The sequence below is a fragment of the Periophthalmus magnuspinnatus genome, chromosome 5, assembly GCF_009829125.3.
Source record: "Periophthalmus magnuspinnatus isolate fPerMag1 chromosome 5, fPerMag1.2.pri, whole genome shotgun sequence".
Lineage (NCBI taxonomy): Eukaryota > Metazoa > Chordata > Actinopteri > Gobiiformes > Gobiidae > Periophthalmus > Periophthalmus magnuspinnatus.
Genome location: NC_047130.1, coordinates 30546497 through 30571600, shown reverse-complemented (window position 1 = coordinate 30571600; position 25104 = coordinate 30546497). Strand labels below are relative to the sequence as shown.

Below are 25104 nucleotides of genomic sequence, written 5' to 3'. Positions count from 1 at the left end.
AACTCATCAAAGTGCCACAGTGTATTCAGTGCCAAGATACAATAAACATGTGGTCAAAAGATTCAACCTGACTGCAAAGGAAACAGTACAGAAGAAACAACATTTTTGATTAATTAGATGCTATCAGTTATTTTGGTCTCAGGACTCTGGAGCCTGTCCAGGTCTTTTTTTTGTCTCAGAAAAACAAAACACACGACACATTTAAAATAAAAAATTGGGGTGGGTGGAGCACTTCCCTGGATCAAACGAGTGATGTATAAAATATATTTAAAAATCTCAGGTCCTCATTGGAGAAATGTAGAAATAAAAATGAATGTAGCCTTTTAGAGTCATGTGAACAGGTTCAAGGACTGAGGCACTCTGAGATATTTCTTACATCTGCCCACATAACTCACAGTAAGGGCTATCCATTGTTAATTACACTACAAATTAAACTGAAAAACAGATTTAAAATCAAGTCTTTTACATACAATAAACAACGCAGGACAAACAATTATTTATAAATCTGGTGTAAAATTGTAGCAGAGGAATTTTAGTTACCTGAAGGCTCATAATCAGTGATCAAATAATGGCCTGGCATATTTGGTATTAATGTATGTATACACATAAGGTGGATTGCATAGAATAACACAAAAAATATGATAACAGGTCCACATAATTGAGTATACAATGAAAAGTACTGGTATTTTTTGTACATTTGTAAAAAGCATTTCAAACACTACAACACATTATTCTAAAGCTCATATTTCTTACATTAAAAAGCAAGAGATAAAACTGTCAATATCTTTGAAATATAAAGGCATTTTGTTTCAGTAACTTGAGGTAATAAAATGTTCAAAACTATATCCCATCTCAACAGGTGATACTAGTGCTTAGATATTTTCATTTAACCTTCTTTACACAAAAAGATTATCAAACATCTTGGTCCACCGTGGAGTTGAAGGCAGCAGCAGGATGTGTTCACGTGCTAGTTTAAAAGTCTGGACTGTTGCATCTGAATATAATACTGTCTATTTGGTAGCTCTATTTGGTCTGGGTGATAATTTAGGTTATCCACTTTTTTCAGGCTGCTGTACACCAAAGGCAGTGATGAAGACATTGACAACAACAATGACAAAAACCAAGGCAGTAGCGACGTTTTCAAGGATGTTGAGTCTATAGTGCATTCTCTCATCATTTAGGTTCCACTTCACTGAAAGCACAAGAGGGAAATATTTATAAGTTACACTGATCTCCACAAGAGGGCGCAACAAAATGAACAACAATTGGGTCTTTTTAATTTCGAGGTCTACAGTCAACCCTCTGTCAGCAGCAAAAGCATGGAGTTTGGGGCAGTGTTGTCTGTCTGTATTGTGTATGTTCAAAAAATAAATATTCAACATAATTGCATTAGTTTGTAGGCAAAATCAAATGTTATGAAAAGTTATTACTGATCGATATTTGGCCAGACATAGAGTATATGACATTCCTAACCTAGAGCTGCCGTGTAAGATATGGTAGAGTGGTATGTTAAAAACATTAAGCCAATAAAGACCATTGGTTTGGGAAAAAGGGGAGGAGAAGTGTGAAGGTTGATACGGGCTGAGCTGTCAGGTGTGATTTGTGTTAAAATACTTAAGAACAATATAGATAAAAATGGACTATTACTGTTAGATCAATGAAATTCTATCAAATTTATTTACAAAGCTGAAGATTTCTCTTTGAAAGAGAACATTAAAGGGAGAGAAAAACTCATTTATGAGGGACCTTTCTGAGAGGGTTTGGAAACTAATAGGCAAAGAATTCTGTTTTTTAAGTATACGTGGCAGAGGAAGTTCATTGGTTTATCAAGTAATGTTTAGTTTGACTGTAACATGCAGCACATCCCAGCAGATGTCCTGTGTGACACTTTGTAATGTTTACATAGAGATGGCAATTTTCCTCCTATTTTTCTTGGTTTTCAATTAGATTTTTTATATTTTCTGTATTTTATCAAATGAAATATAACCCCACCTTATAGTATAAATTAACACAATTTCTTCCCCAATATAATACTAGTTTATTCCTCCAGCCACGTTTTTACTACCATGAGATGGATAAAAAAAAAAACAAAAAAACAAACAAACACTGAATGTATTCGACACAGATTAAATAATTCCACAGCTATATGTTTAGAGATAAATATTTAGTGCATGCCCTAATAGTGACATGTGTCCCTACTAGTTTAGTATTTAAAGGTCTGTCTGGGCTTTCTGAAGGCATCCCTCTATCACAACAGGGTTCTCTGTTCACACGAGATAACGTCATGACTGTGGAGTTTAACAGCACCACTGAGGGAGGAAACTAAACTTGAAGAGCAGAACTACGTTAAAACTGAGGTCTTCACATTTTCTATCAAAAAAGAAACACCATGACTTTGTTAATTACAAATTACAGTAATTTAGTGGTTCAGTGGTACCTAAGTTTTTTTATAAATCCAGACATGTTTGCTTTGATCTTTATATACATATTCATAAAGGAGATGACATTTTTATGAGCTCAGTGTTTATTGTACATAGGCTAAGTCTTTTTTTGCACTAGTGAGAAATGTGTTGTTTTTTTTCTTTTCTATAGCACATTCATATTTGACTCTTAAGGATCTATAGGCTTCACTGGGATAATCATACTTTAGTGTTGACGTTTAATTGGGTTAAAGTGGTGCTTGTGAAAACCCTAATACTCACCTATGAAGATAAGCAGTATTCCCACCAATATCTGCAGGATGAGGGAGATGCTGATGAGAGCTATAAGAACTGTGTAGAAGGTGAAATCTGGGCCCTGCTGCAACACAGCTTTGAGTTGTGAAGCATTAGCCATCAGCAGAGCCACGTCCAGCATGCTCTCCGCCGCGCTCTTCTTATTGGCATAGTGGTTCATGTTTAGGGGCCCCTTCGTCCTATCACCACGGCCCCGGAAAGGAACCTATACCAAATATGGACAAAAAGGGGCACATATGATGCGGTGTAGGATATATTAGAACAGTGGCTCTCAAATTTTTCAAATCAATTAGAAACATTTTATTACAACATTTTGACCACAATATTGATGTGTTTTGAGATGCAGAAGAAGTGAAATTGAACTTTCATCTGGCACTTCAGTGAAATGTTACACAAATCTGGCTTTTATATTCTTTATCCGCAATTAACAAATATTTACGAGAAGATGGTGTAAAACAAAACCAAAACAATTCTTTAAGTATGAAATAATGGAAGTGAAAACATATGAACCACTGAAAAACAGGAAGTCTCCAGAGGTCATGTGTTCATTTCAGTCTGACACTCTTTGCCAATCCTCTTCCTCTCTTTTTAATGCTGTGCGAATCTAAAATAAATCATATGCAGAAGTAAAAGAAACTCTACCCAAACACATAGGCAGCATGGGAAAAATGAGTCAGAATATATTCATCCTCAAGGGGAAATTCTTAAAAAATTTGTCATCAGCACCAATAAGGTTGGTGACAACTTAAGAGGTAATAATACAAATGCAAATTTAGGAATACTGATATTGTGATAAGACAAAATACTACAACTTTGACTTTTGCAGAGGTAAATAGATTAGGCCTAATGTTCAAACAGAGTAAACACAATCATTTGCCTACTTGCCTATGAGTCCTGGGCTGTAACTGTGGTACCGTACCTAAGTAACCATCCCACAGCCAACACTTGGGATTTCTCACGTGTAATATTTACAGTTGAGTTTAACATGTGTTTTGAGTGACCAATCAATGAGTCCTTTATGCCCAGGTTAGCAACTACTCAGCATAAACTTGGCCAAAAACAAATGGAAAAAACCCTTAATAGCCCTTACACCTCCACAGTGACCAAGAAGATGATATTTCAATACACAGCTTTTCTTAAATTAGAAGTAGACTAATATTTATAACTCGATGTGTTCAGTGTGGGCAGTACTGACAGAGTTCTGTGCCATAGTCACTCAAGAGATTATGGACTGGAATTTAAAGAATTTCATAGCATAAACAAAGAATGAATCTGCACAATAATTTTGCCAGTTAAATTCCACACAGACATAGGCCTACATATATGAAATTAGGTTAATGATAGTACAATTAGGAATACCAATTTGTTGAACTGCTTTTGGGGAGAATAAAATAATAAAAGACAATGAAGATGAGATGAAGTCCCCAGTAGACTATGATGCTTTGATACTGTAGGCCTTTCCACTACAGTACTCTAAATACTATAATGCAGGCACTGGGCAAAGTAAGCGTACCACGGAAATGTTTGCCCATAAGACATTTGCAGTGGCTGAAATGAAATCTAAGTATTGGCAGGGGAAAAACTTCAAATGGAATGGGCACGGCTGAAAGTAATTCCACAAAGGATCTTAAAGCCTGCTTATAATATTTGCTGAGTATATTTTATTTCAAACTGTGGTGAATTACAATGTAGCTGTGTCTCTTTCCCTGAGCACCTGTGATACCTGTGCGTTTTGGACAGCTCACCTGGATTCCTCATTTGATTGTAACCTGCGCCAGCGCCCACATGGTTTGGTATTGTCTGTCATTATGTGTAAACTGATCCTCTCCAAACAGCACCAAGGACCGGAGAAAACTCAAGTTACTCTTAAACCTGGGATCTCCTAGACTAAATGATATGTAGATATTTAGATGTTTGGTTTAACGATGGTGGGAAAAACCCTAAAATGAGGGAAATAGGCTGTGTGTGGAGAGTTTACATTCATTGCCCTTGGTCACTAAACAGTCCGTCTACTTGGTGAAAGGACTGACAAAGAATTATGTCCAGACAGGAGCGCATTACCTCAACTTCGCCGTTGGGATCAGCATCACCGTTCATTTCCATATGATCCGTCGCCATTGCTGTTGGATAATAGACACTTTGTAAGACGGGAATAGTCCGCTCATGAAGCCGTCAGAGCCTGGGAGCCTTCCTGCGGTGGTCCTCCGAGCAGTGGGCACAAGGCGGACTAAATATGAACGAGTGGCGGTTGTGACGACGCATCCTCCCCTCCAAACAAGAGGGAGGGGGGCTGCTGAGGTGGAAGTAGGTCCTGTGAAAGAAAGTACCAGGGTATTCCACTGATTACTTTGGTTTAGTACCTTCGCTTTCAGTTGTCCAAAAATGGCCCACAGCAGATTTAGGAAATGACTGTTTCTATAATTAGGCTGCGTTTCATTCCAGGATTACAGCAGATACATCAGGTCAGGCTCTTTGGCGACCCCTAGTGGCTGTGTTCTAGCCACTCTCTGGTAAATCATTCACATATAACTTTCAGAGATCTAACCTGACATTCCTCATTCATAAATGCAGCAAAGAGCCTAGTTAAAGATTAATGACAATATTAAGCACATATTGGACATTTGATAATAGGGCATAGATAGAGCCTAATTAAAGAGTGAACCAAAGAAAAAAGTGGGCTGCTCCCTGAAGTCACAAAAGTCAAATGGCTAAACAAAAGACACTGACCAGACACTATTTAAACATTCACATTCAGGCCTATTGTAAAAACTTGCACTGGCTGGTTGCTATTATTCTCTTGTTTCCCAGGGGAACAGGTGCTTATGTTAATGACACCATAAACTAAAATGCTATTGTAATAAATACTTCTACTATTTTTTTCTTTAAAGATTGGCTGTTTTACATTGTTAAAAAAAAGCATGATGGAAGTGAACCATTAGCTAAGAAACGTTTTTCCTACGAAGAATAGGCCTATTTTGATAATATACTCATATATGATATATAACAATTAACCTATGAAGTACCTAATCAATGACAAATTATAAGGCTATATGAATATGAATATAAGGCAATATGAGCAGATAATTCATGTGCCGACATTTCATTTGGAGGTGCGCCGGGCTTTGGCGCCATCTAGTGGTTAAATATCATACATGCAGATAGGCAGGCTGCTCCACCTGCACACTGCATGGTTGTTGTTCTCCAAACATTTTCTCTGCACTGTCTTGACGCATAAGCAAGGCATCTTTCAAGACTATTTCTGGATGTAAAAAGGATTACAACAACAACACCGGTGATATCTTAATTGAAATCTTCTTGCAACAATCATTTATTTCTTGTCCTTATCCAGGCCTACCAGCCCATACCTGACTCATTGCGCACCATTAAGAAATGCTCCGGTGGCCCATAATTCCTTGCAGTGCCAGTAGCTCATTGGAGGCTTATCTCGTTACGCGAAGGACGGACAGCGGTGTGGTCCACGCTGCATGTGATGTGATGGAGGCTCTGGGTGCCGCCTAAAAACGTGCAGACTCATTGGATACGCGTTGTTGCTCGGGGCGTGGGCTAGTGCGTCAAACCTTCACTTTTCCAAAGCAGAAACATGAGAGATTTTTGAAAATCACGGACGGAGGAGGAGAATGGTGAAAGGCAGTGAAAGACTTTATGCCGCAGTGAGGAGCTGAGAGGAGTCTGTCAGCCCAGTGCTGCCTCAGAACATTGTGGAGTTTTATGGGAGCAACGCGAGGATGCTGAGGTCACACTTCCTGGAGATGATTCCGATTTTCACTCGTGATTCCAACTTGCATCTTTTTTGTCACGGATGGTAACGTCTTTGGGAATAATGTCTCTATAAATGAGTAATAGTTTCTGGACATAAGTGTGACCTCTAACATACGGGCATGCTGCGGTGCGTCTTGGGCTTATCGGATGAGGTCACGGGGTAAAGAGGCAATGAAGCCAGATTGGACAAGAATAGGTCTGCGCTGTCAACTCTGCTGCAGGGAGCAGAAGGACCGCGGCGTGAGGCGGCCAAGAGCGCGCGGCACGATGAGACAGACCCACACTGCCCTAAGCGTAAGATACTGAAGACCTAGGGCTACACACGCTCATGAACTGCGTCATTGTGAATGTTGCAGGTAGGCGGCAAACTCTTACAGAGTCCGGGAGAGCTGTTGTCATTACGCAATGTCGCCGGTGAAGGCTGAATAATTAACGGGGATGAATTCGGCGGAGGATTCAAGCCTAAATCCGCCACGGGGGTCAGCGTTCTCCTCTGCACCTAATTTAGACACGAACAGCCCTGGAAATACTCGCAGGCTTGTCTGTGTGAACGGGACGGACCACAATGTCAACATCCAAAACGAAGCCGTGCGTGGAGCGAGTGACTCCTCCACAGACTACCGGGGGCTGGTCCGGCAGAGGTTCATCCGCAGGACAATGTGGATGTCCGATTCCGAGGAGCAGCACCTGGACCCCCTGGACTTTGCCAACACCAGCTCTGTGCTCACCATAGACCTGCGCACCATCGTGGGCCGGAGTCGAACCCGTAACCAGGACATTTCAAGCACAGAGAGCCATGTAGCTCTGAAGGACAGTGCCGCAGACAGCGCCAACGCAGATGAGGGCAAGGGGGGAAAGATGCGAGCCGGAGCCCAAAGCTGACAGCGCGGCTTTGGATGTGACAGGGAAGGCCGGAAGTGACGAGAATGAAGAGGAGCCCGGGATGAAAGCGGTGTCCACCTCACCTGGGGGACGGTTCCTCAAGTTTGACATCGAACTCGGAAGGGGTTCCTTCAAGACGGTGTATAAAGGTCTGGACACTGACACGTGGGTGGAAGTGGCCTGGTGTGAACTGCAGGTGGGTTTTTAGCATCCCTGTCATAAGCCCTAAATGATTCCATAAATGACAGATTAAAACATGCATAATACAGTCCACTTCATCTGACCCAGAGTGTTTTCATTACACATAATTTATTGTGTCCTCTCTAAGTCCAACACATTTAATGGTTCTTATTTATGTGTGCATCAGTCCACATGAGGCTTTTTAAGGCCATAGAGAGATGCAGGCTGGAGCCTATATCACAGAGCAGTACTTTAAGTCACAGAGAACATGCCCTTATTTAGCCTGACCTAACCTTTGCATAGTTTATTTATGCCCATAGAAAGTCTAGTCTAAACTATACCAAGCTTTTTGCTCCACACTAATAAGAAACTAACCCCCGTCCCTGTCACTCATAGAGAATAATTATTGAAGGGTATCAGTTGTGGATTTTGAATTGCTTCACCGTAGCAGACTGTTGCGTCACTAATCTGTGTTGTAATCTAATGATCAGTTTATGATCAGAGTAGGCATGTCTGCAGTACAGATTAGCCAATAGAATTACAGATCTGAAGCCCTGGGTACCCTTTTAGGATAGGGCAAATAGCTTTATTAATAATACAACTTTAGATATACGAGTAGTCTATACAAAACAGGTGTTAATTTATAGGAAAACACACTAGAAAAAAGAAAGAAAAAACAATATATATATTAAACAACATATACATTAACATATCGTTGAAAACTGTTAATATTTAAGAAGGGAATATATTATTTGTTATGTTTTTATTACATGATTATAGGCCATATTCTGAAGCATATGTGTAAACATTTAAGTGTGTTAATTTGGGGTCTGAGATTACTCTCCTCATGTACTGGTCTTTGTGTCTTTTTGTCAAAGCAAACAATGAATCAAACTGCTTCATTAACACATTGGTTTACAGAAGGATAGAAGTCTGGTAAGGCACTTAATAAGTATTTGCTTGGTGCATTTTGATGATAAATTATCAAATAGAAAAGTGAGTGCAAAGTGCCTGTTCACAGTGTGAGTAGTATCTGGCTGTGTTTCACAATATTTGTCTTGTTTGATGGGTCTGTTATGATTACTAAACATATATTCCTTCTGTCACACAGAGAAGTGTAGAGGCTGTTTTATGCTGATGTAGCTCTCTGCAGCAGAGCGGTGAGGAGAGAGAGGAGGGAGGTTCAGTTTGGGACAGTGCTCTAAAATGTAATGTCCAATACGCAGCAAAACTTGTCTGTATTTATAGAGTCGGCAGCATTGTGCGTCCATTATTCAAAACAAGCATGACATAGAAAGACTGAGGTGCTGTGGTGTATAAGCCACACCCTGTTTGGATCTTCTTTCACAAGTCTCAATAACCAACCCTCAAACTTGAACTATTGTGTGAATAAAAGGACCTAAAACGGTTATAGTGCACTATACAAAGCACTGCATCAAGTCTGACAATGAAACTGGAAACCTTAGCAGTAATCCATAATCAATACAGACACAGGATATTCTGGAGTCCTGGACACTTGAACTCATCATTCCCATTATGTAATTTCTCAATGTCTGTAGATTGTACCTCTGTGGTCACTAGTTTTATTAAGGCCAATTAGGTGTCATTCTTATAGTGTTTGTTGCTCTACAGTAGTGCGAAATATGTAGTTATTGTTTATTGCTAGCTTTGGTGTTTATTTTTGTAGATGCAGACAGACATATATGGATCCACTGTGCACAGAATCAGTTTTGCATGTCTGTAGTAAGTAGAAGTCACCCTTGCTACTTCAAGGTTGATAAAGTAAATCTGCTTTCGTACTTCAGGTGTATCTGTTTATCTATAATGACACATTTATTGCCTTCTCCGTAGATTACATTTTACTTGCCAAAAAATGTAAACACAGGTATTAGCTCAGAGGTGTTTTGCTGTTGTGCGTGGTGACAGACACAACAGTAATTCAGCAGACCCCCATGTTTACATATCCAAAATGCCAAGTCTGTATTAAGTCGAAATAAGCGCCATAGGGCAGTTGTACAATGCAAGGAGCGGATACAGATTTTGTTTAATAGCATGGCAAGGAAAATAACTGAGTGATACAATGCAAATCATTTTATTATCAAGATAAGTTCTTCCCCAACTTCCTTTTACTTGTTGTATGAACAAATCAGTACATTTATTTATTTGGAATTAAACTAGACCATACCAGGACAAAAAAGAACTAAACCTTAAAAATAAAAACTAGAGCAGACCGAAAACAAGACAGTCTAAAGGTCACAGCTGTCTGTAATATCTGCACCTTAATCACATTTATTTTCCCCTTAAGGAGCGGAAACTGTCCAAAGTCGAGCGGCAAAGGTTCAAAGAGGAGGCTGAGATGTTGAAGGCCTTGCAACATCCAAATATAGTGCGCTTCTATGACTTCTGGGAAACACAGCTGAAAGGGAAGAAGTGCATTGTACTGGTGACAGAGCTGATGACCTCAGGGACACTCAAAACGTGAGTTCAATGCAGTTTTAAGCTGGTAATTTCACATCTAATCAAACTGAATAATGCCACAAAAATATTTCACTTATAGATTTTTAGGCTACTTTCAAAATACAGTTACATGCCCATTTTCTAATTTCTCAATGAAGGGCCTCATTTGACTGGTCAATAAATGTAGTTAGATTTATTGATTGCTCTTACAGAAATTCAGATGTCTGATAGCAAACTCAACTATGCCAAGACACACAGATACACAAATAACAAAAATGTATTAAAGTTATTCCTAGCGATAGCGATTATTGCACTCAAATTAAATTACTCAAATGAAACACAATGACCATGCAGGATGACAACACATTTATAAAGAATTTATGCAGTATCTTTGTTATTTGTCAGTTATCTAAAGCGCTTCAAGGTCATGAAGCCAAAAGTGCTGCGGAGCTGGTGCAGGCAGATCCTGAAGGGGCTTCACTTCCTCCACACCAGGACACCCCCCATCATCCACAGAGACCTCAAATGTGACAACATCTTCATCACCGGGCCAACCGGTTCTGTCAAGATTGGAGATTTGGGTCTGGCCACACTCAAGAGGGCTTCATTTGCTAAAAGTGTCATTGGTTAGTCAATCAAAATTATTGAGATACACACGTTTAAATGTATGGAAGCAAAATTATTCTAGCAATCTGCACAGAGATATGTTCTGTATGCATAATATAGAGACTAAACAGACAAAGCCTATTTATTTGATGAGTTCTATAATAACCCCAACACAAGAAAAAAGTAAAGGTTAAACATGTGTATTAAGATGAAATATCAACAATAAGTTTAATAATCAATCCTATTTCATTTTTACGTTGAAATTATATTATACTTACAAAATGATTTGAGCTCAGTATTTTAAATAGCACATTATTTATTAGTCTAGTCTACATTCTAAGTAAATTAGGATTTTCGACCTTGAGTCTTTTTGATTGTATAACTTCTCTGAAGGGTGAACTCTGATACCTGAGAACCGAGAGTTTAATCACTTGTTTTTGTTATAATTGAATGATCCAGGCACTCCTGAGTTCATGGCCCCGGAGATGTATGAGGAGCACTATGACGAGGCAGTTGATGTCTACGCCTTCGGCATGTGCATGTTAGAAATGGCCACTTCTGAATACCCCTACTCTGAATGCCAAAATGCCGCTCAGATCTACCGCAAAGTCACCAGTGTGGGTAGCCGTGCTGTCAGTATACAAAAAGTCTATACACATGCTTTTTCTAATACGTGTGTTCTCTGGTTGATGGTAGGGGGTAAAACCAGCCAGCTACAGCAAAGTGAGCGACCCAGAGATAAAGGAGATTATAGGGGAGTGTATCTGTCATAAATGGGAAGAACGGTGAGTAACTGTATTATCATATTTAGTTCAGAGTGCACATTTTAAATTCTTCCTATAGAATAATATATAAAATAATATTAGAAAAGCTGAAATATGAACTAGGGCAAGGTGATATGATTCCTTTCCTCAAATCTAATCTCACAATTTCTGTCTGTCTGCTTTACAACTGAAAGGAAAATCAGTTGTAGTGTTTGTCCAATTTCATGTCATTCCCATATCACAATATATTACCCATGATATGATGTGGCCCAGCTGTAATATGAACTGTTTAATTTAATCAAGCATTTCATTCATTTCAGAACATGTTTGTAGAGATCTGGTTGTCAGGTTTTGTAAATAATAATGCGTAGTAGTAGTACTTTTAGTAGATTTTTTTTTTTATATTGCAGCCACTATTTTTTCCTTTGTCCAAACCAAATGCACAACTTCTATCACTTGACAGTTCCTGTGACTCTTGCAGGTACTCCATTAAAGACCTTTTAAACCATGCTTTCTTCGCTGAAGACACAGGCGTGAGGGTGGAGCTCAACGAGGAGGATGATGGGGAGAAGACGACTATTGCTCTGAAGCTCTGGGTGGAAGACGCCAAAAAGCTGAAGGGAAAGTACAAGGACACTGGAGCCATTGAGTTTACCTTTGATTTGGTGAATGAGGTCCCGGAAGTGGTCGCTCAGGAAATGGTAAAAAAAAAAAAAAAAAAGAGTCAGCACTGAAATAGTACATTGAAATTAATGTTATATTTCCAGTTCAATATTTTTGTCTTTAATCGAGACTTTTATTGAGGTTATTTAAGTTTAAGTAGTAAAAAAAATGAGTTCATGTCCACTATACCATTAGCATGTAATCTCATACTGGTCAGTAACCTAACATAGAGAGCAGCACAGTGACTGCACGGACTGAAACATGAGCCCTTTGAGGGGGTAAACTCATTGTTTGAACGCTTCTTCCCACAGGTCGATTCTGGGTTTTTTCTGGAGTGTGATGTGAAGATTGTGAGTAAGTCCATTCGGGACCGAGTGGCTCTGATCAAATGGAGGAGAGAGCGCAGAGAGACAAATGGAGAAGCACTGAAGAAGCCTCAGTCCAACCTGCTGCAGGTCCCTGGAGCTGTTCCCAGTCTGGCCCCAGACTGTGAGGAGCAGGAGGCAGAGCCACACACACTGGTCTGCAGTGTGCCCATCATTGCACCTGCCACATGTACGACTCTTATAAATGCACGCATATTACAACAACAGAATATAACTTGGAAGTACAGTTCCATAGTGGAGAATGTAAATAGAAAGTCACAGTGTCTGTATTATAGCTTCAATCAGCAATGATAAAACATCATTTGTCACCTGTGCATTTCAATGAAGCATCGCTCGTCCGTCCTTCTTTTGAGTGTTCTTTCAGCAGAGGACATTTTCATAAGTTATGTTTTCTTCCGTTATTACAGCTGACACTGGAGTGAGTTCCACCATCCAATTAGACGAACACCAGACCCAACAGAATGTACCCTTTCAGTCTCTGCCAGAGCCCTCCTCTCAGATTTCCAGCCCCCCTGCACAGGCTGACCTTCAACTGCTGCAGGGGTCCCACCAGCAAACAGGAGCACCGGCCCCACAAGAGACCTACACTGCACCTTCTACACAGGTACAGCAGGGAGGCCCTCAGCCCGGGACAGGACATCCGCATCCCATTTCAAACATCCAGGAGCCATACAGTCATCAAACTGTAAGTGTATCACTTCTGATGTTTTACTTTTTTGTATAACAATTAACATATTTTTATACTTAAATGCCTTAGAGCTACAACAACAAGCAATTACTTTGCCATGACTACCCACTCCTCACTGAAAGTACTAGGCAGTCTCCCAGGCGGGGGAGTGCCTCCCTGGTAGAGATGGGCCACTGCAGAATGCACTGTAAGAAAATAAATTTGAACCATGGAGGACGTTTGATGGATCCTGACGAAAAAGACTCCTGTAGAACCTATAGATCAAAATTGAACAATCACCCGTTACTATCTCCTATTCACATCTTCCCCATCCGCCCACAATATGAGTCAGCATTCAGCCATTTGAGTTCTCCCATTCGACCTCTGGATTTACAGTCTCTGAGCCCACAGTCACAGCACCACTGCAAGGCCTGCATGTTCCTCCTCAAAGACAAGGCTAAAGCAGGGCGGTCTCATTCACAGGGCTTTTCTGCCTGTACTGGGTGTTCTATGCCTCCTCTTCTGACACCTCCAGCCACACAGACTGTGCACTCAACTCAAGCACTCATTTTGTGGGCTCCTCTCCAACTTCACAACAGTCAAAGCATTTGCTTGAAGGTAAAGATCTTACTTTACTGGACCACTGTCTCCATCACATTGTGGGGCGCAGAACCAGTTCCCCCACTCTTCAAGCTACTTGGTCGCCATACCAACAAACAGATCCTCTTTCATTGTTTGATGACAGCAGTGAGGGTGTGGATCTTCCATTGCCTTTGCCTAAAAATCAGAGTGAGAATTGTGTGTTTCCACTTGAAACTGAAGACAGACCAGGTTCATTGGTATGTCAGACAACAAGGCATATCCCTGCCTCACAGTATTGCTAGCCAGAGTATGTAGCGTCCTTAGACTCTTTGCTTTTGACAACAGCAGTTGCTTGCAATTATTTATTAAATGTGATATGTACTTTGCTGTTACATATGCATTTAAATGTACCTTTTTCTATTGTTTTCATTAGACAGTTTCTGCTCCAGAGACCATAACAACAGCACAAAACCTGTCTTCTTTATCAGCTCCCACTCCTCCACAGACCCAGCTCTTTAAGCAACTAGAACAGGTACAGCAACAAATTCGGATGAGAACAACAGTAACATTATCCACTCTTTTTCATTGTGAGATTATTGTAAAGCCATGATCATCCCCAACCTGTGCCCAAATATAACACTTGACCTTTCTTTGCGAACATTTCTACCTGACAAGTCTGTGAATCTTTGGATTTATTTGAATGACTTTCTCAGCAGGTATCCGGCGATGTGCCCTCCTCTTACCCAAGTCCTCCAGACATGTCTGCTAACCCCTCATATTCAGTGCCTGTGCTGCCGCTGCAGATCAATACAAAGGTATGTGCTGTAGCATCCACACATAAAACTAAACTAACCTCTAAGCTCAGGGCTTATGAATGTTGTGTGTGTCGACTAGTTGGCCTTTTCATTTTGTATCATTTTCCCCTTTTCTTTCCCAGTTTTTTTCACCATACCCAGGCACAGACACTGGGGTTCACCAGCCCTCTCTGTTCTCTCCTCTATCATCCACCCATCCAAGCAGTGGATTTGTCCTGCCCAGTCCCTTTTGTTCACCCACAGCCCATCTCACTCTCCCTCTGAACACATCCCTCCATCCGTCCACCCACACCCCTCTGTTGCCCCTCACTGCACTGCATGTTCCCTCTGTCACACTCTCTAGTCCACTGCTTGTTCCCACCATGTTGCCTGCTGTGTCCCTGCAGCAGAACTACCCTGGATCCCACACAAGCTCATGTGGCATCCATCCCCCTCACTTCTTGCCTTTCTCCCAGGTTCAACCCACCCCTTACCCTGATAAGCACCATGAGCAGCTCCTGACTGGGCAGCAGCCTGTCCAGGTGAATATTTGACTCAGTTCTCAGTTACTTGTTGAGGATATTCTGAGACAATAATTGATTTTTAAAGTTTTTTGATCTAGATGTGTCTCCACAATCTACAGCATTTACTGTATATCTTATGATATGAAGAACATCTCATTGTTTTTTAACTCAAATCTGAAAATTTGTTTTATATATATATATATATATATATAAACACATTTTTTCTTGCTTGAAAAGCTTTAAAACATGTTCATTTGTTCTTATTAGATATGGAAACATGCCATATATATATATATATATATATATATATATATATATATATATATATATATATATATATATATATATATATATATATGTATATATATATATGTATATATATATATATGTATATATATATATATGTATATATATGTGTATATATGTGTATATATATATATATATATATATATATATATATATATATATATATATATATATATATATATATATATATATATATATATATATATATATATATATATATATATATATATATATATATAACTTTGATTATAATGATTAATTCTGCACTTGCAGGTGCATGTGATCACTCCTTTGAAGAATCTGGGAGATCAGCTCCCAGCTTTGGCCCCCTCTGTCATTATTCCACCTGCTCAGTTTCCCCACGTGGGAAGTGAAGATAAAGAAACCGCCGCAGCTTCTCAGAAAATAGGTCCAGGCACAGTCCCTGACTCAGTCTCAGCAGAAACCCCACTTCCATTACATTCTCGAGGTTTATGCTCCCCACCAAACCTGCCTCCCCCTGCTGCAGTGTGTCAGACAGCAGGCCCCCACACATCAGTCCTCTCTATCCAAACGGACCATCAGAGCAGCCCCCCTGCAGACCCAGTGATACCTCCGACCTCAGCACCATCCCTCCCAGGGGCGGCCCCGACTGCTACTGCTGTGTTGGCACAAGCACAAACTGCAGCCACTCCTCAGATGGCAGCTCTGCAGCCTGCTGGCATCCTCAGCACTGTGTCTCTGCCCGAGTGTGCCAGCCTGCCCCCAACACAGCAAAACACGGAAGCTACATCTGCATCCAGCACCTTACAACAAGATCACTGTTTAGAGGTACGGGTGAAGCCAAATTTTCTCAGTATATACAATAACATCATTTAAATTTACCTTTAATTGTCAGTTGAGCAATTTAATTCACATAATGGCAAATGCAAAACAGGGTCATTATTATTTATTATTTCCACAGGATCTGCTGAAGGAGAAACCAACATCATTACCAAACTACTGCTTTGACAGGTGGCTAACATCTGAACTTAAGTCATGAAACTGATAAAATAACTACTGGAGTGAGTTGTAAACAAGTTTAACATTTGTTTGCCTCTTTTATAGTGTAAATTCTGATGCAGCATCTAGTAAAGAATATAGCGATGGCTATGATAGCCTTGCCAGTGCGGGAAAGGGAGATGGAAAGCATAAAAAACACCGCAAATCTGCACGAACACGGTCGCGTCAAGAGAAGACCAGCAAACCTAAACTGAGCATGCTCAATGTGAGCCACTGTAGATATGTGATGCATAGATACATTTTGAAAAAAAAAAAAGCATTATACCTGATATTCCCTGTTGTCATTATATACACAGGTTTCAAACACCGGTGATAAAATGGTTGAATGTCAGCTTGAAACTCACAACCACAAAATGGTGACTTTTAAATTTGACCTGGATGGAGACGCTCCAGAAGAAATAGCCACTTACATGGTTAATTTAGCTACACTCATTGTCTTTTTCTAATTTCTCTTAAGAAAAAAAAAGTGTTTTAAAGAAATTTATGTTTATTGGTTTCCAGGTGGAAAATGGTTTTATCTTACTGATAGAGAAGGAGATCTTCATTGACCAGCTGAAGGACATAGTGGATAAGGCTGAAGATATGCTGCATGAAAACACGGAGGGAGAGAAAGTGGCTGTGCTGAGCTGTAGTCCCAAGCATGGCCAAACCTCAGACAGTCAGCTTGGGGAGGTATAGGAGAAGACATTAAAATACATTAAGACATTTTTGCATTTTTATATTTATTGACACATAACTGTTTAAACATTGTAGAGTCAACAGACTGGTGCTTTTCAGCCTGTCTACCAACAAAATGGTAAAACATCATTCAGTAAAACACCTAAATAAACAAAGATTTTAAAGATTTCTGTCACTGTTTTATAATCTCATTGCTGTAATTGCAGTTCTTCACACTGGAAAAAGATGGTTCATAATCTGCCCTGTAGAAGAGACCCCCCGTCAGGAGACCACCTCCACCACAGCGCAGTCACCTGGGACCTCTGCTCCAGCCCAGGACGACTTTGGAGCGAGACAACCTTCAACCCTCAGAGGTGACTGTCTGCAGCACTGTACCAGCTTAGTACTAAATGTGTCTCCTGTGTTAAACAATAGCACCATCTTCTGGCTACAGAGTGAAAAGGGAAAATGACAAACTTACTGTGCATTCACCTACCCCTACTACACTATTTTGAAAGCAGCAGTTTTTAGCATAAAGTTCTGGTCAAAGATTTTCACTCATGAGCTCATAAAAAAAATCTTTTCTCTTCTGCAGAGGATGGCTCATCTTCCACAATGTCTGGTGGAAGTGGAGGATTTCCATATGATGTCTATGGCTTCTGTAGTCCTCCGATAATGTCCAACACAGACCCCCTGCTTTTAGCTACTCTGTCCCCTCCTGTGTCTGCCCCTCCCACATTACAGTCAGTCCTTCCAGTGGAGCCAGCTGCCAGTGCTATCTCACAGGTGCCGCTGCCTCTGGAGGAGTCCCAGGCCTCTCCTGTGGGTTCCATTTCCCCCATTAACACTGTCCAGCCATTAGCAGAGCTCCCCCATCCCACAACTATAGCAGAGGAGCTGCCCTGCTGTCCTCTGGTCTTGTCTCTGGATGTGAGCGGCCCTCAGACAGGCTCTCCTCTCACCCCTTTGCCTCTGCATGAGCCAACTCTATCCAAAGAGCCTCTGTCTTTGGCTTACACATCTGCAGCACGTGATCGGCCCCAACAGCCTGTGGTGCTGCACCAGCCTTTCTCCAATGTGACAAAAGTGTCCTCTCTGCCCCAGAGCCCAGCACCCTCCCAGCACGGGGCAGGGACCACAGAGTCTGACGCAGAGGGCAGAGTGGGGCGTGGGGGCTTTGTGGACAGCACTATAAAAACCTTGGATGAGAAGCTGAGGAACTTACTTTATCAGGAATACGCTCCTATGTATCCATCAGGCAGCACTGCAGAGACCCCAGGATCAGGAACTGAGTACATACAGTCACCTCCAGGTCCAGACAGTGCCACAATAGGGTCCGGAAACAGCACCCCAGGGCCCATTGGGGAAGGCCGCTATCGGGCAGGCGAACAGCTCGTGAGTCATAAAATAAATATAATCATTATTGTTTTGAGTTTTAAATTGTAATAATCTTTTTACTTGCTGTTTGTCCCCGAAAGCCGCAGATTCCTGAGAGAATAGATAGTCTGAGCACACTCAGTGATTCTGCAGTGTGTGGTATGTACACAGTCATTCCTTTAACTATTATCCAAACATTAACATGTGAGTTTCACAATGATGTGTTCAATGAATGTTCTGTAGCTTCACTGTCAAGAAGACAAGTCCCTCATTCTGCTTCTTGCTCTGGGACAAGAGGCCGGTTCAAGGTATACTTCTGTGCTTTTACATCTTTATGTTTTGTTGGCCTGGTTAGTGCAGGAAAGGCTTGTGATCAACAGACTGCTCTATTTATTTTCAGATCATCTCTGTCCCGCCTGAAGTGGCTAACAGACGAGATGTGAAGCAGAGGAGCTGGAGCAGTGTGGTCTCTCCACCTCAGGCTGTGGGGTACCTGGTGGAGCAGGTGGAGGTCTTGGCTCCCTCCACGACTATCGGCCGTTTCTCTGTAGTGAGCACAGAGGATGAGATCACACAGAGGACGCGCTGCAGTCGTTACTCTGCACCACCAGACTTCTACCTGGACACTCCGCCCCAACCAACCTCCAGCTCTGTGCCAGTGGATGTCACAGTTCATGCCCGCTTTATATCCTCTGACTCTGGGGCAGAAAGCAGCCCTGCAAAGCTGCCCCCATGCACCCCGTCCCAGCACAATCGCTCTGAGCGAAGAGGAAGTGACCTCATGAAGAGGGCGGTGGCCTTCCTGCGTCGCTCGGGGCGCAGTAGTAGTGTTCAGAGCTCGGACTCTCCAGCGCATCACGGAGGGGTACACGGCTCTGCTTATGGCAGCAGTGACAATGACTCTGAGATGGAGGACTCTGACATCAAGAGGGAGTTACAAAGGCTCAGGGAAAAGTCTGTTTAAATGCCTCTAGTGTTATTACTTATTTATGTTTATTGGCAGTCTCTCTGTTATTATTCCTTCATCTTTTCAGACATTTGCGGGAGATTTCGGAGTTGCAGGCCCACCAGAGAGATGAAGTGGAACTGCTTTATCGACGCCTTGGTAAAGCCCCACCCCCTGGCCTAGCACTCTCCCACACAGCTCCACCTGCAGCCCGCAGAAAGAGATCCGGCAAACACAGGCTTAAGGCAGGCAAACTCCTCAGCCCTTTGGTTCAGCAGTTCAGAAATGTCAAAACCAGGACCAATGAATCCAGCAAGGCCTGTTAGTATCTTTTCACGTCCAGGTAACTGTGGTGAACATTGCAAATCTGATTAACTGTTTGTGTTGCTGTTTCCAGCCACTGCAGCCTGTGCTGCAGCAGGTGAGACTGTAGTGAGTTTGAATGGATCTCCAGCCAAAGGGCCCTTCCCGAGTCAGGGCCGCCCGCGCTCCTGCACCAGTCACCTGCCCACATCCACTTCAGAGCCAGTGCATACACAACAGCCCTGCTCCCTCAAAGGCTCCTTCTCCTCTGACAACATTTACTCTGGTCATCACGGAGACAGTAGCACCGCCGCTCCACCGGCACAAGGTGATACAGCAGTATTCATTATTTAACTTCCAAACTGTAAACCTGAACATCCATTTAATATTGTAGATATTTCAGACATGTGCTCATCTCACTCTGGTGTGTACATTTGTGATTATATCGTTCTGCAGGCTGGTCTAATTACCCTCCATCGACCAAGAGTGTGACTTATAAATCCAGTAACAAGCCTCGCGCTAGATTTCTGAGTGGGCCCGTGTCTTTATCTATCTGTTTGTATCTCTTATTCGCTATAGAGTTGTTGGGCTTTTTCTGTCATAATACATAATGCTTTTTTGCAAGGAAGCCATTGTTTATTCAAACCTTAGACAATTTTAGCTACCTACTGTAATTTTAATTACACATCATTAAAATCATGTTTATTTGTGAGGTTTTCTGGGTCCTTGTTTAACCAGTTGTGGCTGTAGTGAACATTGACCCTCTGGCCTTGATAAAAGGTTTGAATAACTCGGCGTAAACATTAGTGCACTGTGTTGGAACGCTGTGAGGTCCAAGCATTTGCATGGCTACATTTATATGTACAGATTACAGACTCATCACGTTAAAACTCACCTTTTTCTGTTTGATCCTCTCTCAGCAGCATGATTGTAGTTGAGAACCGCTGTACCTTTATTGCTTATTTATGTTTTCTTCTGTACATTTTGGTGTAAGCTTTTAGAAGCAATTTTCTTTACATCTTGGAATGCGCAGTGTATAAATATGAACTTTTGTATTCTAGGGACAACACTAAAGCGACTGTGCTTGGGCAAAGACCGTGGCACCAGTATGTATTATGATCATTTTAATTAATGCTATGCACTATGCAGTGGCGGGCCGTGCATTTCACCCTTGGGCCTTCAGCACAAATTACCTCAATATAGGCTCAAGCGACAAGTCAAGTGACACTTAATTTCAGGAGCATTTAAAACTAATAAGCATGCATTGCATTCACAATTAAGAGCAGGAAACTAAGTTCACAGACACTGTAAAAAATCTTAAATAAAAATGTAATTTAAAGATGCCAAACAAGATGCCACCAAAATTATGCTATGTGAGATTAAACAAGTCTGTCCAATAGACTGCACAATGTTGCAGATAAGACACCAACCATACAATAACAAAACAAACTATTCTTTGAAAATAAAGTAAATAGGGCATTTGCATGTTTTGACAGTAGTCTATACAACAACAAATTACTGAAAATGTGGCGCAGCTGAGACTGAATGAACTTTAGTGCAGTTTTAACTGAGGTCACTTCAATGCGCCATGTTATTATTAATGTTATAAACTGGGCCACTCAAGTGTCTCCAAATGTTTTGAAACGCACCGTAGCTTTAAGTGCCAGTTTGTGTTGGACCTTATAGCTAGCAGGGCCTGCTCTGTTTATTCTGAAGGTCCCAGGAAAATGAAATTTGCCTGACAACACAAGCTAGCTGAAATAAAAAATATAATAAAAACTCTACCACAATAAACAACATTGGTAGCCACTCAACAAAGTGGATATAATATGACATAAAGACATAGAACAGAGAATATTTTTGTTTACATATTTATGAAAATAAAATAAATACAATTTTCTAAGCATGTTTAGGCCAGCAGAGAAGGCCTTGCTTGCCCTGACAACCCGCCACTGGAATTATGTAACTGTAAAAGTTCATAATGATATTATGTCTTTGCCTGAACTGTTCCATTAGATTTATCTAAAAACTGGAGGAGGCAATACCAGGCCAAGTTATAATTCTGACCAGTGTAGATGTGACCCCAATCACAGAATACAAGTTTTTCAAGTAGTTTTTAAGTAATAAAACACCTGTAATTGAATAACTGCAAGATGGATAAGTTTACTGTGGAAGATTACAGGCAAAACTATAACATTCCCATGGACACAAGAAAATCTCAGTTCAGTTCAAGCATCTCTGTTATGTCTTTCCCAGGGTCTGGTGCAGGACCTGGTGCTTTCAGTCAGCCTCACCCGCCCCCCTCTGGTACCACCCCTCCACCTCATCAGCCAGTCATAGGTCTGGCTCAGGCCAACAACAGCAACAACAAGACGCGCTCCTACAGTGTGACAGAACACGTCCTGTGTGAGGACCTGCAGAGGCTCATGGATGACTGGGCCAAAGAAGTGTTGATCGTAACCCATCGTCCCAGGACAAACTCTCTCAGCATCAGTGGGCAGCGGCTTTATGAAGAGATGCCCCCAAAGCATCAACAACAGCAGACTAATGTTTCCAGTGTATGTTTTTAAATGTAATTTAAATGTCTGTTTTAACTGAAATATCAGAACATTAAGTATAGTATTAAGAATACAAAAAAACAATTTAAACTCAGGTAGACATAGCCTGGGCAACATGGGCAGTTCACATGTCAACCAGTCCTGCATGTAGTCTAATACTTCCAATGTATGTTTTATTCTCCAGGGATTCATTAAATTCTTGGATTGTAAGATTGTAGAATCAGTAATGTTGTAATAGTTTGATTACTTATAAACAAATGAATTGCAAGCAAGGATTATTTGAAGACTTCTGCGATCTATCTTCCTACCACACAGGCAATTATATATTATGTCCGCCTCTTCAGAATTTGACAAAACTCTTGAAAGCCACGCCATTTTATTGTAGATGTTTCTATTGCACTAGAAAACCTTGAAAAACATGCATCCTTTCTGCAAGCTAGCTAGAATTTCCATTGACTTGAGTCGTAAATTGGCATGGCGGAGGGCACACTACCTGTCTCAATGGCAGCTTTACCTGTATGCACAGAATGACATCAAATTATCTTCATAAAGAATGTTCCAAATATTTAGTGTTCAAGTATTGTGTTGAGGCTTAAATCACAGCCATTTTAAAATTTAATCTCTGTATGTTGATATTGCAGGTGTGGGCAGCGGTGGATCACAACCCCTATAGTCTTCCTTTAGCTGATGGTTCGAGGTGTGCCCTGTTGAACCATGTCTCCCCTGGACTGTGTGCCTGTTACCCCCTTTCTGTGTCTCCGCTCCAGGCTTTGCCCTCTCAGCTCTCTGTCAGCCAGGGGCCCGGGCTGCCCTACCCCCACCCCTCAGGAGCAGTCTTTGCTTTCCCTCCTGTCCCATCTGCCCTGGATGCCCTCCCCAGTCCCATTACATCTCCATCACATCAGCCTCCTTGTTCACCTCATGACCTTAGGACTCAGTAACTGCAGTAGCTTTGCGTCTTCCAACTCTATGACAGTAATATTATTAAGACAAGAAGGTCATTTCATCTGTGCATATATTGTATATATTCAACCAGCATGATTTGTACATATTGACCTCTGCTTTTAATTGTGACAAATGCCACATCTTCAAATAGATTTGAGTGTAGCTACATTGAAACTATATTTCTTATTGCTAAATTATAGGTGCCTGTATCAGCACTACTTCAACTTAATATTTTAATACTGTGGAGAAGTCTATTCATAATTATGAAGGGAACCATATTCAAAAAATTTAATACATCCAAATTGGATCATTTCATGCATTTGTTGACTATATTGTGATGACGATAGCCTTCCGGTTTTTCTGATAAAAACAGCTGTGTACCAGCAAGACCACAGGGTTTATCAATTTAGCAAGTTTATCTAGTGGACAATACAATGCATACCATAATACTGTATTATTTTAATTAAATATTGAATATTGTTATTTAATTTTCCCAAAATATTTTCATTTGTTGTAGTGCGTGTACAGGGTGACTGTCTAACCCTGAGGAGTTTCTCTGCATTTGCCTTCATATGAAGTAAGCTGCCATGTAAATACAGACCTAGCCTGTACATAGCTGTGGTATTTGTACAGACAATAGACTATAGGTGGGTGCTGCAGCTCTGCAACACTGTTAGGCACCATTACATTGTCACTGTGAAGTCCTGCGCTGGTCTATAGGATAGGGTTTTAATATCTGCTTCCTTAATCACAAAGATGTATTTCATTAGTTATCAGCAAAAGCTTTTAGCTATAACACTGGATATCCTTTGGGGACAAGAATGAACTTGAACTTCATCTACAGGTTTTCAATACAGACCTGTGAGAGTGCCTTGAACTGCAGTTTTTGTTGTGAAGAGAAGCATTTAGACAGTAGAAAGTTATCCTAACTTGGTTGTGAGTAAAAAAAACAAATCAAGTTGCCGCACATAAAATAGTCTTGGTAAAAGGGCATTTTTTTGGTCACTTTTTTCCACGCCACAACTTCCATGAACACAGGTTGAAAATGGGTGTAAAAATAAGTGCTCTAGTTACCCACCACATCATCCATACCTCAGAAGAGATCTGTAGCTTTACATATTGTTGCCTTGGAGTTCATATTTTAAAACATAAGGAGCAGTTTGTTATGAATGTTGGAAACAGTCATTAGCAGGTCACTGTGTTGATGATTTGTCCAAACAATTGTATGCTGCAGACGTCCCACAGAAATATGCTATCTCCTAAGATTTCATTAATTCAAATTGTATTTGTATAGCGCCTTAAAAAGTGTAAGCAGTGCACAACAAGCTTCACAAAAGACAAATACACAAGGGTCATGCAAATCAATTAAAATAGCATAATTTAAGCCACAGTATGTAACCCTTAAACTAAAAAACAGACTAAATTTGATTGTGTTTATTCCACTGAAAAAACTTTTGGCCTGAGTGGACTTGCAAACCTTGGAAATATTCTTTCCTTGGAAATTAGTGTTTCAGTTTCCATGGACTCATGCAGGTGATGTTGAAAAGAACATACTGTACCTTTAAAAAGTTATTGGTCTCTGACACATATTGACAAAAACTATGTGCCAAAGGCCTTTTTGTAACTATAAAATCAGGGGCTAATCAGCCTGTAATAGTGATGAGGTGTTGAAGATAGTTGTTGAGATACTACTCTAGCTATAGTTTAAAAAAATGTATTAATCTATTAAGAACTAGAGATTTACCAGTTTCAAGTGAAATGCACTTAGAGCATACATATACAAATAAATACATCACATAGCCATACATTTCTATTTGTTTTGCAGCAACAACAGTTTTGACTCATGTATTTTGCACTAGACACTGCACACTGAAGGACATAAACAATAGTTTCCATAGTTTTCAATATAATTTTAGGGTCACTTATTTCTATGCAGTTGACATGTGTTTAA

General features: G+C 40.8%; 2 protein-coding genes across 2 annotated transcripts; one reads left to right on the top strand and one right to left on the bottom strand.

Moving 5' to 3' along the window:
• Window positions 1-1049: 1049 nt before the first annotated feature.
• Window positions 1050-5002, bottom strand: ninj1 (ninjurin 1). The gene is made up of 3 exons (XM_033967168.2): window positions 4797-5002; window positions 2703-2940; window positions 1050-1192 (listed from the first exon to the last, which is right to left on the bottom strand). The coding sequence occupies exons 1-3, from the start codon at window positions 4851-4853 to the stop codon at window positions 1050-1052; spliced, it is 438 nt and encodes a 145-aa protein (XP_033823059.1). The 5' UTR covers window positions 4854-5002.
• A 1663-nt stretch (window positions 5003-6665) lies between these two features.
• wnk2 (WNK lysine deficient protein kinase 2) lies at window positions 6666-23503 on the top strand. Its single transcript, XM_055222015.1, is given in 29 exon segments — window positions 6666-7376; window positions 7378-7593; window positions 9883-10055; window positions 10440-10660; window positions 11100-11257; window positions 11337-11425; window positions 11886-12105; window positions 12379-12622; window positions 12861-13057; window positions 14136-14234; window positions 14419-14517; window positions 14904-15038; window positions 15600-16136; window positions 16270-16319; window positions 16413-16572; window positions 16664-16780; window positions 16869-17039; window positions 17121-17163; window positions 17252-17398; window positions 17620-18419; window positions 18503-18560; window positions 18645-18709; window positions 18802-19355; window positions 19436-19668; window positions 19745-19978; window positions 20107-20181; window positions 20712-20756; window positions 21907-22208; window positions 22850-23503. Coding segments are annotated over 29 exon segments (6165 nt in total). The 5' UTR covers window positions 6666-6953; the 3' UTR covers window positions 23150-23503.
• Window positions 23504-25104: the final 1601 nt, after the last annotated feature.